Source organism: Dipodomys spectabilis, unplaced genomic scaffold, assembly GCF_019054845.1.
Source record: "Dipodomys spectabilis isolate Male_0828 unplaced genomic scaffold, ASM1905484v1 ptg000264l, whole genome shotgun sequence".
In the NCBI taxonomy this organism is placed as follows: Eukaryota; Metazoa; Chordata; class Mammalia; order Rodentia; family Heteromyidae; genus Dipodomys; species Dipodomys spectabilis.
In genome coordinates, this window is record NW_024870941.1 from 3221713 (window position 1) to 3236551 (window position 14839).

A 14839-nucleotide genomic window follows, 5' to 3' on the forward strand; every position below is an offset into this window, starting at 1 on the left:
GGTGTCCCAAGGTGAGTATGCAGAAGACTAGAGTCTTAAATAACTGGCCAAATGCAGGGCCACACCAGGGAGCCTGGAGCCTAAGAGAAAGAAGGCCACCATGAGCCTCAAAATCCACAGAGAAGGCTGGAAGATTGTTATACTACACCTCAGGGTATACCTGATGGTCAAGTAAAATCCTTTCAGGCTATGAGAAGACAGGAGACAAAGGAGGAGTGGAGAAGGAAGGGGCAACTGCTATAAAAGGAAGAGGGAGTCCATGTCTGGTTTGGGCAGGGGGCTTGGGTAGGGTTGTGGGGAAAGGAGGGTAGGAATGAGGCTTCCATGTGGGAGCCTGGCCAGGAAGATTTGCTGTCTGTTTCGGCTGAAGCTAGAGATCATCTTGCTGAGGGGTGGAGATGGACTGAAGAGACATTGAGTCATAGCTTCACTGACTCAGGTCAGAGGAAACAGTGGCTTAGTGCATGCAAGGCCACTGTGCTACTGCCTTGGGAAGCCTCAAGGCAGAAGATGCCACTCTTGGGGCTTGTGAGCAGTAGCTGCTGCATCCCTGCATGAACTATTAATTCCAAGATGGAGAAGACAGCCTGGAGATCCATTGAATTTATCAGTGGAAGATGATTCAACACTCACATGTGCTTATGGAGTGGGGGTCTGGAAAGCTGAGAGACGGTGGGCACCTACAGAAGGAGGCCAAAGAAGTAGGGGAGAAGCTCAGGCTATGCTGAGGGAAGATCTGGGATGCTGAAGTAGGAAAACTGGAAGAACAGATAGAAGCTGAGCCCGCAAGAACTGACAGGTGCCTACGGCTCTTCTCTCTCCTGCTCCTAGGTCCACAGTGCCCGCTGCCCTTCTCCATGTCCAGTATGGCTGGTGGAGTGGTTCTCTGTGACACAGCTTCAGGTCCAGCAGGGGCCACTGTCCAGCAGTGCCAGCTGCTCTGCCGCCAGGGCTACCAGAACGCCTTCCCACAGCAGAGGCTGGTGTGCAACTTGGAGAGTCAACAATGGGCATCAGAGCCCCCACACCCCCAGTCCTGCCAGAGTAAGTGGTCTTAGGAACCCGTGTCTCAAACCATGCTTCCCCTCAAAGCTGTGGCTGAGGGCCAGAATGCAGCTCCCTAGCCACTTCCTTTCCGTGGCCCAATGTAGTACTCTGTGATGAGCCAGGGTACTAGGAAGAGGAACTATACCAAGAGGATTCTTATGGAAAGAGCAGGTATGTTTCTAAGGCCCTCAGAGTTAGACTTTATGTAGCTTCTCTAGAGCTGTCTGCCCCCTGGGGGAATTGCTATCATTCCAGCTCTTCTGGGGAATCTTGGGGTTCAGCATATCTGTGTGGCTCTGAGGCCCTGTTAGGGACCATGTGCCCATGTACTCAGAGTTGCTTGTCCACCTGACCATGGCTTGCCTCTGCTTTCTCCCCAGGTCCATCTGGGCCTCCAGGGTGAATACCTGGCAGGGAAGAGGGCTCAGGTAGTGACAGGCGGGCCCCAGCACCCTCTGTAAATACCAGCTTTCCGTGCAGAGCCTTTCCTCTGCTGTCACACTGAGCCCATGTGACCCACAAGAGCAGATGCATAGGGCAGTGTGGCACTACTAAGCTCTGACCACATCTGCCTTGTCAAAGCCTCATTGTGGTGACTCACAGCCAGACTAGGCAGGAGTGGACAGCTGGGACCTCACACTTGGCCCACCCAGGGTAGTGGGAGGGGCACCTGGGAGAGAGAGCCCAGTTCTGGGACTGACCATCACAAGGGTCTGAATAGTTACCAGATGGAAGAGACAGGATTACTTGCAAAGCATAGAGCTACTGAGGGGCCTCATCCAGGAAAAGGTTAAACGTTGATTTGGACAAGTAGCCTGTCCCTTTGACTACAATAGGGTCAAGTCAAATGAAGAACAGGATAGTCACCATGGAATCTAGAGCAGGGATTTCTGGAGAAGAACAAAAGGTGTGTTTAACCCCAAAAGCTGAATGCAGGGCTTCCTTATGTGATTGCAGATTGTACATTAAAAAATTTAGGGAATATCTACCTGCAAAATTACATGGTGTGGCCTTGTTTGTTTGTAAAACAATGTGAAAGATGTTCCAAGGAGAATGGCTAGGACCTCTGTTTGGGATTTATTTTTTAACTGTAGATTTTGTTGTTGTCTTTTCTTCTTATGGTACTGGTGATTGCACTTGATAGGCAAGTGCTTTGCCACTGAGCTACATCCTGGCTATGACCTCTGGAAAGCATTCTGATTAGAGGCTGAGGTCGGACTGAGTTTGCATGGGTGCTAACTCAGAGACAAAATATCATGCTAGATAATATTGAGACTCTGATGATGATGGTGAACCATGACAGGGCTTGTATGCTTCAGACGTGATAGAGGAGAAAACAAAAGAAAGCTGAGAAGGATCCTGTTGTAGGTCTGTGGCCTTTGCCAGCTGATCCCAGTGTTTGCCTGCAGGGCCCCAGCTGTGGCAGACCATCCAAACACAAGCGCACTTCCAGCTCCAGCTGCCTCCGGGCAAGATGTGCAGTGCTGATTACTCTGGCCTGCTACAGGCTTTCCAAGTCTTCATACTGGATGAGCTGGCAGCCCGTGGCTTCTGCCGGATCCAGGTAGGTACCTGGCCTTCCCTAGCATGAGACAGAGCTGAACTCAGAGTCACTGGGAACCAGGGAGTCCAAATGAACCTGTGCTTAGCTTCAATCTCGACTCATTCCACCAATCGGAAAACGGAGGCTCAGATCTGGAGGAAAATTTGATCATGGTCAAGTATGTCAAAATAGAAGTAGAATCCATATTCATAACATTATGGCTATTTTTTCCATGGACAGATGTCACCTGTATCCTAAGCCCTTATTATGCATTCATTGCTTGCTATAGATAGCCAATATGGTCCTCACAGGGACCCACTTTATAGATGAGAAAAGGAGATATGAGAATTATAATAGATCCAGAATCACGCAGCCAGAAATGCAGGATTCGGGCAGTTTGTGGCACGAAGATGTGGTTAATGCAGGGCAAGAGCCTGGGAACTTGGGAGAGGAAGACCAAGATATCAGAGTTCACTCTGTCTCTCTGCACATCATGGGACCAGATATATTTTCCAAATCCCTAGAAGAAGAATTTCATTTACCACCTGGGAAGGCATTCCACCTTAAATAATGCACAGCTGAGTTTCCCAACTGTGTAGTATCCAGGGATTTGGTCATAAATATTTGTAGAGAGATCTTTAAAGCCCTCCAGATCAAAGTCCTCCTGCTCAGGTTCTTGTCTCATTATTGGTACTCCCTGGTAAGAATTTTGGAGGACATTTTTACATTAATCAAAACATAAAGTCTTGATTTTTAAAACAAGTAGAAACAAATGTAAGTAGTTTTTATCCCTTAGCCAAAGAAATGTGCTTGACCCTAATATCAGTTATTGAGTGCTATGTCTGTGGAGCCATGCTGGGAACTTTACATTCCTTACCTCTAGTCATGCCAACATCCTGCTGTGGGTGACACCCTGCTTCAACTAACACATGGATTCACCAAATCCTGCAGAGGAGGTATACACTGATCAAGATTTCATGTAGCTTAGATGGCCTAGGACTGTCTTGACTTTCACCGTTCCTGATTGGTTCATTCATTCATTCATTCATCCATTCATTCTTGCATTAACAAATGTTTGTCTGTCTCAGGCCAGGCATGGTTTATGGTCTGAGCATGATTCAAGATAAACTAAGCAGACACTAATTAAAATGGTAAGGGCATATTATATAGCTATAAACCACTGCAATGAGGCGATGAGTCCATCAGAAACTGAATTCAACTTCAGTTTGTCCACAGTGACTAAAATTTTAAAGAGACAACAAGAGAACAGGGAGGAGATGAGCAAAGACTTGGGAAAGCCAGGGAAATGGAAATTTTCAAAATCAGCTGGAAGAAGAAGTTAGTCCTGCAAAGCCCACCTGGGTGTTTGCCAGCAGGTCATTGGTGAACTTTGTCTCTGTCTCCCATAAGAGGCAGGACCCAAGTGTTGGCTGGGGCCACCAGACCATTCTCCTTGCAGCCTGGAGTTTTCTAGGCAGCTACTTTAAGCAAGGGGATGAGTCATTTCACGACATCACTTGAGCTATTAAAAACTATGTTAGTGCTTGTTTCTATTTCCATTGGCCAAGACTGAGGCCCAGAACCCTGGTTAGAACTCAAGTCAAGACAGAATCTTCTGCGCTATACAAGAGGGTGAGGAAGCCTGGTTAGGAACCTAGTGGTGAGCAGTTCCAGGACAAAGTATCAAGGGGTAACCATAAGCAAAGAGGATCTAAGCCTGGGGCAGGTCTTATCTTCAGTCGGAGATGATGTACATTGTTCCATGGTTGACAGATATGGGTTCCAATCTAGCCTCCAAAGGGTTCCCAGCTGGACCTCTACCAACCTTACTGAGCTTCACCTAAATCATCTTTCCTCTGTAGCTAGGAATACCCACTTTGGAGGACAGATTCAGTGAGAAAATACATGGCTCCCAAGTCTTAAGCTCTTGACACTGCTGAGTCTTATGTATTCTAGGACTGCCTTGGTTTCAAGTCCAGGATGAACCACTTCCTGGACATGGGAGCCTAGGTAGTTCCTTAGCCTTTTCAGGGTGATTCTTCATCTATAATGTTAGGGAGAGCAATCATGGTCCCAATCTCATATATTTGTTCTGGAGATTAAACCAGCTCATGTATTTAAAGCACATCTCACAGGGCCTGACTATTGGAAATGTGCAAACATTGTGCTATATTGCTTCCTATAAATATAAAGTGCCTGCCACATGGCAGGTTCTCACTATAGAACACCCATATGCACTCACTGTTGTGGATGGTATAGCATGGTACGCAGACACATGGAAATACGTTGTCTAGGAAGAACTTGCTACCAATGCTGAATCTTCTATCACCTTGATCTTGGACTTCCAGCCTCCAGAACTTAGGGAATGAATTTCCATTGTTTACAAGCCACCAGGTGTACGGCTTTTTGTTACAGCAGCCAGATGGGCTAAGATATTCTTTCAAAGAGGATGATGTGAAGAGGGAAAGATGTGGCTTGTGTTTCACCCTGGATCCATGCTGGGCCCTTTCTTTGATCTAACAGTACTCACAATGGTCTCCCTGCCCTGACACTGACCTGAGGAGTCTGCTGTCTAACTGTTCATAGACAGTCCACAGGTTTGATGTAGCCTGCTTAGGCTGTAAGGGTCATGGAGACACACAGCCAAAAAAGCCAGTGGATGCTATGGGGTAGGACATATGTGGGGTATGTCCTACTGGGTGTCTGATGGTTAACACAAGGCTGTCACTAGTGGATATGGTGAGAAGAGCTAGGAGCACTTGGGTTGTCAGTGCACAGAACTCAGCAATTCTTCCACTTGCACCTCTTCGCTGGGTGACCAGGGCACTTGTTACTGTCCTTGAACCTTGTTTCCTGGGGTGAGGAGGTGCCTGTCCTAGTCCACCTGGTGGACAGGAAGTGACATAAGTCCTTCTGTCCTCTGGCAGGGGCTTGGCACTGTTGGGATGTGCCTGTGTCCCTGAATTGAGGGCGTCATTCTCCATGCAGGTGAAGACTTTCGGGTCCCTGGTGTCCATTCCTGTCTGCGACAATTCTTCGGTGCAGGTGGGGTGCCTGACTGCGGAACGTTTAGGAGTGAACGTCACATGGAAGGCACGGCTTGAGGACCTCCCAGCAGCCTCTCTTCCAGATTTGTATGACATTGGTATGCTGACTTAAAAATGCCAGGTAGCCTCTCTGAGTCACAGACCCTACAGCTGGTAAAGATATATGGGCTTTGTGGGTCAATGGAGGGGAAGAGTCACATACCCGGTCCATGGCAGGAGCTATGCATTCAAGAGTGTATAAAAAGCAGCAGAGCTCTGGTGAGTAGTGAACAGTATCACAGACATGAAATCTGTGGTTTCATGAGGTCATCTAAGGCCCAGTTTCCTTTGCACAGAAGGGAGAGACCAGTGTGAAGAGCAGAGTGGGGTGGGGCCAGAGCCTTGTTGCTAGTTTATAGTTTATGTCCTAACCCATTTGTAAAATACCTCAGACCCTGTCACTATGTGGGACCAGATAGTTACAATCGGGATGAATGAGAGAGCACAGTGATACAGGAAGATGGGATAGAACGGAATCTGTGCTGGCTACCGTGAGCATGCGTAGCTGAACTTCCAGGTAGGGTAATAAGTAATTCAGACACTTGTAACCAGAGGCAGGGGTGGTCACTCTCTTTCTACTCTCGTGCAGTGGCCAAACACCCAGGGTGACCCAGAATAGCTGAATGAGGGGAAAGTTCAGTGGGGGAAAAGTTTTAACACACATACTCCAGGGTACAACTCAGGAAACAGATTGCAATGCCATTTGTCCTGTCCTCTTTCTGTTGTCATGGAAATGATCTGTGTGAAACCATTCCTTGTTCAGCATTATGAAGTTAGCTTCCCATCTGCCTTCTTCCAGAAAGGATCTGGATAAATGTGGGCAGATCTGACACATAATAACATGAGACAGTATCCCAGGTAGAGGCAATTCGGATGGTGGCTTCAGGTCATGGCTAGGTTTCCTGAAGCCCATGGTGGCACGGATGCTCAAAGCCTGCTGAGCCACTCAGCTCCTCCTGTGGTGCTCATCTGCATTTGTCCTAGAACCCTGGGGTTTCCATAGGCCTTGGGCTTAGCTGAACACTGTAGCTGAGTGATTGCCTCCAGGCAGTCTTCATTTCCCCCTTGGGGTAGCCCTTCACATCCTCACCAACTGCAAGAGAAGCATCCCTGGGTTTATTTGGCACATATTAAAACTGAGGCTCAGAGCCATTGGCTTCTAAGGTTTCCATGGCTGAGTATCTGAACAGTGAATCTTAGTTATGACATCCTGTTCCAAGATGACCTGCATTGCATTGGTACCACAGGTGACCACAGAAGTGGCAGCAGCCCAAGACCTGGGTGGGATTCTTGTGCTACTCACTCCTGGGTGAAGTTCCCCTCAGTTTGTCTTTCTGTACAAGGAGAGACTACATGTCTGTTTCTTTTCAGCCAGAGTATTCCGTGTAGCTTCTCTGTGGACCTTCGCAGAGCACAGTGAGGTGACCTCCGTCTCCTCTTGTGTCTTACAGAGAGGGCCTTGGTGGGCCAGGATCTCCTAGCACGCTTTGCAGATCTGATCCGAAGTGGCACGTTCCAGCTCCATCTGGACTCCAAAACGTTCCAGGCAGATGCCACCCTCCGTTTCATCCAAGGCGACAGCTATAGCACCTCTCCCAGAACGCGGTTTGGGTGCTTGGAGGGATTCTACCCTGTGCCAGCCATGAGAGAGACCAATCAGGACCCTCTGGGGTGTGGTAGGTCCGCTTCTCTTCATGTCCTGCCCTGTGGAGCCCTAGTAGGCTTTGGGAGGAGCTGGGCTCTGGAGACACATGGAGTTGAGAACCACTCATGTGTTCAGTCAAGGAATGTTTTTGGCCTTCCTCTCTGATTGAACGTTATTTGATAGTCCTTACCCATTAGGAGGTTTGGACTGGCTTGGACCCTGGGGCGAGGCTGCTCTGTCTTTGCAAATAAGGCCGATATTTACTCTGCAGCTTGGGTGGACATTTCTTGGCCTGCCTGTGGCAATATATCACTAAATACAGTCCCTAGATGGCCATTTACCAGGCCAGACTCTGACTCAGGGAAGGAATTCTGTAGGTGGTTTTCTTGGACTGCTCTTGCTCTTGCCCTTGAGCATCTTTGGACAACAGTTTCACAGAGATGCAGCTGCAAATCTGTTGGATGAAAGCTGTGTTCCTTTCCCACCATTACCATATTACCACAGAGTTAGAATCAGTGGTTTACCTTACATTTCTGCAGGTTCCATTTCAGCATGGCTAAAATGAAACTTGGTAGGCTATAGTCTTCCTAGCAGCCCTCAGGTGATCTGTTTCTTGCCTTCGCAGTTTCTAGAGGCTGTGTTTCATGGTTAGCATCTTCCCTCTTCTATTATCAAAGGCCACAGTATGGCAGCTCACTGACCCTGGTCTCTATGTCTCATCTTCTGATTTAGGAACACTTTTAATGACACACAGCTAGGTAATTCAGGATACTCCCCACTCCATTACAAGGTTAGTTGATTTGTGACCTATAACCTTCGTTTATCTTTGCCACATAACTTAGTAAACCAACGGATTCCAGGGATTGGGACTGTGACCTTTGGGACAATTGCAACATTGAGGGTTTCAGGGTGAGATGCTTCTTGCAGTGCAGAGGGAGATGGACAGGCTCTAATTATTTATTTTTAGACAAAGAGAGATGCTCTCATCCCCCCCATGCATTATTTATATTGGTTACAACACAAAACCTACATGGCCTTTCCTTTTTTGAAATCTATACCAAATTCTGACCCCCACTGACTGGAGATGCAGTTGATTCTTAGCCCAGGCAACAGAAGCCCAACCACTTCTCACAAATATTTACAGAGGGTTTGCAGTTTTCAATGTGACTTTGCAAGGAAATTCTCATAAGAGTCGTTGGCGATAGGGTATTTCTCCATTAGACTGACAGGAATGCTGAGGGTCAGATTTAATGGAATATATACCTGTCATCCCCAAAGCAGGCTGACCTACAGAAGAGTGAGTTAATGTCACCTGAGTGTCAGGGAACAAGGGGCCATAGGTTCTCTGGGACAAGAGCCTATGTTCTGTCTTACCATATCACCAGAGCTGCTCACACCCAAGGGCAGGCAGGAAGTGAGAGCAATGGATGGGACAGGGTCACAGAGGAGGAGTCACACAGAGACATCTGTCACCTGGTTCTCTGACTTTAATGTAAGGAGTCCTTGGTTCTCCTGCCAAAGACACTGAAAGAGTGGATTACACATGTGCATACATGGGCAAGGATATATATATGCACATGATTTTGCATGCATATTTGCCCACATACATGTGCTTCAATGTATATTATGTGAATACACGTATTTGTGTGCATGTGTGTATGTGTTTATGCGTGTATACTCATGTGTTCCTGCATATACTACATGTGTGTACGTTTTTATGTCTGAGTACATGAAAATGCACAGCAAATGAAGCAGTTGGTTAGAAATTCCACCTTGAGCTTTCTTCTGAGGGACTATATGAATAGCCACTATCAATTCCTGTTCACCCAGGAGATGTATGTGGGAAAGGAGAGGAGGGACCCTATGGGTGTCCACTAGGGACCCAGGAATCAGCAGCCAGCTTAAGGGGAGCAAAGACTTTGAACGCACAGAGAGAGCCACAGAATGATGCCTGGGAAGGAAGCACAGCGATAGGTTTTTCCCAGGAGGCTTTTCTTCAAAAACAAGAGAGCCACATTTTTTTCTGCAAAGGATCAATGGAAAATAATTGTGGCATTGTTTTCCCTGACTCACAAAGGATTGTCGATCATACCATTTAGCCCCACCCCTTTACTCCAAAAAGAGAAAGATCTAGAATGGAATTCATGAAGAGTACTGCAAGTCTTGGGTTTCCTCCAGTATCAATCATCCCTTAGTAGTTCTCTGATATGTGTGGAGGCCTCGTTAGCATTTCTCTGTCCAGACAGTTGAGTATTACTAGACCCATATCATGAATGAGAAAAACAGTGGTATGTGGTTATATATACACTGTAGGAAAAAAAAGTTCTCTTTGAAATCAGACACATTCCAGCTTAAGTCCTGGCTTCAACTCTTTCTCAGTGTGGAAGTTAAGGAAGTCACTCTCCTCAATGATCATGATCTGGAAAATAGTAATAATAACTATGCCATGGGACCTTGTCTTGGAAAACAATAAATAATTGATTCAAAACTCTTGGCTCGGGGCTGGGAAGTTGGCTCAGTGGTAGAGCACTTGCCTTGCATGCCTGAGGCCCTGGGTTCGATTTCTCAGCACCACATAAGCAAAAAGAAAAAAACCGGAAGTGGTGCTGTGGCTCAAGTGGTAGAGCGCTAGCCTTGAGCTGAAGAGCTGAGGGACAGCGCCCAGGCCCAGAGTTCAGGCCCCACGACCGGAACCCCCCCCCAAAAAAAAAAAACCACAAAAAACTCTTGGCTCATAACCAAATCTCAGACAGTGGTTTTGTAGTCCATTGGCAGTGCTGAGATTTAAGTTTATTACCATCTGTCCTCAAATTCTTTGGTTATGTGCATCACTCATTTCAATTCTCAACAGGGGGTGCAGTAAAATCTTACCTTCTGGTATCTATCTTTGGCTCTTGCCCTTCTCAAACACATCTGGAACACAGCTGTGAAGTTATAAGGTAGAAGATTGTCCTGTGGAGATTGATCAGACTTTCTGTGAGTCACCTCAGGGAACTAATCTAGATGGCCCTTGGGAGGATAGTGACTCAGAGCCCAGTGGGAGCATCCATCCTCCATGCCTCTTGTAGACTGGGCAACAGTGATAGAGACCTGGGCATTGCTGTGAGGTACAGTCCACCTTACTGTCTCAAGGCCTGCTCTATGGTTCCTTGGGATTTCCTGCTGGAATCCTTCATAGCAGACTGGTTCATAAAGGAGGATCACAGGGAGATTGTCTAGGCTTTCCAGTTTTCATTCTATTCAGAATGAACTTTCACTTATTCACTATAAATTCTTATGATAGAACTAGTCCTCTATGGATTTTTTTCTGAAGAAATATGCTATGTCTTTTTCTCCTCCCTTCTTGCTCCTTCCTTCCTCTTTTTTCTTTCTTCCATTCATCCATCTGTCATCCATTCATCCATCAATTGATATATCCATCCATATGGCCAAGCTTTATATAATTATCTCCCTAAAAACTATGTCACATGTTCAGAAAAGCAAAAGACAGACATAGCTCCACTTTGAAGAAATTCATTTTATTTGGGGGAAATATAGGGAAATAGGTGGCTGGACAGTCATGAGAACAAAACTTCCACTTATTGGTACTGTGAGGGATGTGTGTTGTTCGGACCACAAGCATGAGCTCTGGACAGATAAGTAGCAGTTTCTGCTAAAACAAAAGCAGATAGGAAGCAGGCTCGTGTGTGTGTGTGTGTGTGTGTGTGTGTGTGTGTGTGTGTGTGTGTGTGTGTGTGTCTGTGTGTGTCTGTGTGTGTCTGTGTCTGTGTCTGTGTCTGTGTGTGTGTGCGCGCGCACATGTACTAAAGGTGCCAAAGTGCTAAGAAATGTTCTGGAAATAGAGATTAGTATAAAACCAATGAGTCCTGAAGTGGTGTGTCTTTTTAGGGAAAGTATCTATGCTGTAGACTGTAGAAGAGTGGAGTCTATGGGGAAAATGGCAAGAGGTGGCTGGACAGATAAGCAGGGACCTCCTCTCTGTCTTAAGACCAGCTACCTACTGAGGGAATGAATGGTAGTGGTCTGCTAGCTGCAGTCTTATTCTGACCTACAAAGTGCCAGTAGATGAAAAGACTCTTGCTATGGAGGACAGAGAGGACCATGGGAGGAAACAACACACATGCCTGGGGCAGAGAGGAGGTGTGGGGCTTGTTAGGTTTACAGCAAGAAGGTAGCTCTCTTCTTTTTGTCCTGCCCAGCTCCCTGGGTTGTGCCGACAGGGTCTTTCAGGCTGGCCAGCATATTTTATTTGCTTTTAGCACTAAATTTGGAGTGCTTGTGCTTATAAAAGTAATCCCAGTTCTAAAGTGCTGGAGGTTGTTCATCAACAACCTGACTCATAAAAATAATGAAACTCACAGCTTTACCTTGGCTTTGGAGCCTGAGGTACACCTGGATCTCAGTGGATATTCATTGTGCTGGTTTTAGAGTTTCACATACCCCTTATTCTGGGGCTGTTATTGTAAATCCAGTGTTTTGTTCTTTAAGCTCACATCTCTGTACTTTTTTTCCACTTACTGGGGAAGATATTTTGCCTGGGGAAGATTAGAAAACACTCAGTCTCCAATAAGTGCCTTAAGTTTCTGCTTTACTCAGAAGTGCCAAGTGCATACGCAGAGCAGAGACAGTTGGTTGCTATATCAACACTGGCTCCATCTTGGTGCATCTCATTCTATTGTGCTGGTTTCTTTACCAGAGGAGGTTGTTGGACCGGGAGTAGAACACAGGCTTTGATTTAGAGATGAAGAGATGAGATTGCATTCTTACCTCTCTTGGCCTCACTGTCTGGTCAACCTTAATCCTCAATTTTCTATATTCTAGAATATAGATGATACCTTTCTCATTGGATTGTGGGTTAGCACTTCAAAACATCAGGCTCTTTACCTGGTATGTTTTATAATTTCATTTCCCACTGCCTTTTCCAGAAAAGCCAACTACCAAGTCATGCATGAGCACACTGGGGTTTAGCTTTCCTACCTGTGAACTAAAATGCTAGCTCTTGGCAGTGATATGTTAATGCGCGTAGACAATACAGATGAGTGCAGGCAGAGGGTCAGTATGCTTAAAGCGTAAGTGAGATTTCAGCTCCCACCTTATACTGAGTAAAAGCTCAGTCCTGGAAATTATTTGACAAACTTGTGGACAACATACACTGGATCAGGAAAGAGCAAAAAGGTTGTTCCACTTGTCCTCTGAGCCATAACAAATTAACACGGCCGAGTTTCTATGCTAACGTTGGAGTACAGATCCTAGGATCTGACCTTAGAAATCTTATGATATATGAGTCTCTCTGGGTAGGTTCCTGGCCTTTTAGCCTGTGGGTGTTTGAAGGGATTGGGAGTATTTGAACCCAAGGGACAGGAAGCACTGAGAATCAGCCCATGCACAGTCTGTCTCGGGAAAGACTATCATCCAGGACACCAAGTTTAAGGGTGTTCTCACCCTCAAGGCTGACCTTGGGATTTCTAAGACCATCAAAAACTCAATAGCCCTGCTAGCAAGAACATTCTTTAATCTTATACCCTGAATACCCCATCCCCTTATTCTTGTCTCAAGTGTGAGCCATGTTATTAGAGACTGGCTGACAGAGAGGGAGGCCACAGAAATGGAGGTTTTGCATTGGAATATCCCCACAGAGCAAGAACAGCCTGTTTGGACAGAACAGGCATTGAAGTTGGCTGCAGGAAAGACTTCCTCAAATGATAGGTACTATAAGTTCATTATTCCAAAAGATAGGGAAATGGAACCTCCAGAAATTCTACAGTCCCTTACTTACACAGGTACAGTGGGCAGTGAGGAAACTCACAACCTTTCTGCTTCCTACCACACCCCATCACACACCTTTAGGTTTTAGAGACATTCCATGGAAATGTACTACTGGATCCTCATCTTATAGGCTATCTTCATCTTCCTGCCGTTTTGCCCCTAGACAAACTGAACTCTGGCTCCATAGCTGGCTTTGTTGGACATTTTTCTTGCTATTCCTTGGATATAATGAGAGTGTTGCACTTGTTGCCGCCCCCTGAGATTTCTGTTCTCTTGCATTGTTTCCTGGGGTTATTCTTATCATTTTGTCTCAAGGGTCACCCTTCAGAGGGTCTTTCCGTTACCAATATGCTCCATTTTACACAAGCCTGAAGAACTTGTCTGCCTCTCTCTTCTGCTGCAAGAGAAAGGCTGGTTTGCCTTCTCACAGCTTTACCTTGGCTTTGGAGCCTGAGGTACACCTGGATCTCAGTGGATATTCATTGTGCTGGTTTTAGAGTTTCACATACCCCTTATTCTGGGGCTGTTATTGTAAATCCAGTGTTTTGTTCTTTAAGCTCACATCTCTGTACTTTTTTTCCTAGTTAAGTGTCCTGAAGGCAGCTATTCTCAGGATGAGCAATGCATCCCCTGTCCTGTTGGATTCTACCAAGAACATGTAGGCAGCGTGGCCTGTGTCCCATGTCCTGCAGGAAGAACCACTGTGAGCACTGGAGCATTCAGCCAGCTTCACTGTAAGTCCTGAGGCTGCTCTGAAGGAGATGTTTCTTTGCCATGGCATGGGAAGGTGTTTGGTGGCAGCACTAGCCTGCTTCCAATAGATGCTGATAATACTCACTCCCCCAAATCATGATAACCAAGCATCACTCTGGACATTGCCAAATATCTCTTGTGATGACAGGGGACAATACTGTCCACCATTAAGGACCACTAGGCACACAGAAAAACATGCAGGCTAACTAGGCAGGTAACTTTCTAAAGAGTTTCCTTTTGGTAGATGGTTCTGGAGGTACAAAGCTTTGTGGGCTGCATATAAAGATGGCAGTCCAGAGGAGTTGAGGGCATTAGTCACACAATAAGGAGTGTGGTTATTTCTGTCTGTGATTCTTGTCTCTCTGCCTCTTCTATTTTTAGTTTAGTTTTTTTTTTTTTGGATGGCCAGAACTCAGGGCCTCATGCAAAATAAGCAGGCATTATAGCACTGAGCCATACTTCCAACCTTGTTTTACTTCATTCTTAGACATGTCCCTGGACCTTGATCCACCTATTTTAGGGTTTCCATCATAGTTGGGATGACAGACATGTGCTACCATACCTAGCTTCTTCTGTTGATATGGAGTCTTACTGACTTTTCTTCCTGGGCTGGCCTGAAACTGTCCTTCTTCTTGTTTCAACCTCCCACCCTGCTAGGATGACAGACATGAGCCACCAGTTCTTAGCTGTCTGCCACTTCTTATTAAACTATCAAGATACAATTGAGGGACCTATCCTTCATTGTGTCATCTAATGGCCTTATCTAGTGCTAATCACTTCCTAGAACCTCTCCCCAGTTAGCATGGTTTCCATTCTCTTGACACCACATAATAAGGGTGAATTTCACTAGAGTTTGAAGGAACAACCCACACTGGAGTCAAGATAGTAGAGGAGAGTAAATGGTGAAGGGCCAGGAGCTGGGGCAGCAGCAATGGGGCCAATGCTTCAGCCTGGGTTTGAGTAGATGGAAACAGAGGGCAGGGGCTCTTGAAGTCCAAA

General features: G+C 46.2%; 1 protein-coding gene across 2 annotated transcripts in view; it reads left to right on the forward strand.

Annotated features, from left to right (window-relative positions):
- Tg (thyroglobulin) overlaps positions 1-14839 on the forward strand; it is a 186685-nt gene that overhangs the window by 29800 nt on the left and 142046 nt on the right. For both annotated transcript variants that reach the window (XM_042699953.1, XM_042699951.1), the window contains exons 17-21: positions 832-1044; positions 2457-2611; positions 5579-5735; positions 7128-7352; positions 13672-13821. In XM_042699953.1, coding sequence (XP_042555887.1) covers positions 832-1044; positions 2457-2611; positions 5579-5735; positions 7128-7352; positions 13672-13821 — 900 coding nt within the window. The remainder of the gene's footprint in view (positions 1-831; positions 1045-2456; positions 2612-5578; positions 5736-7127; positions 7353-13671; positions 13822-14839) is intronic.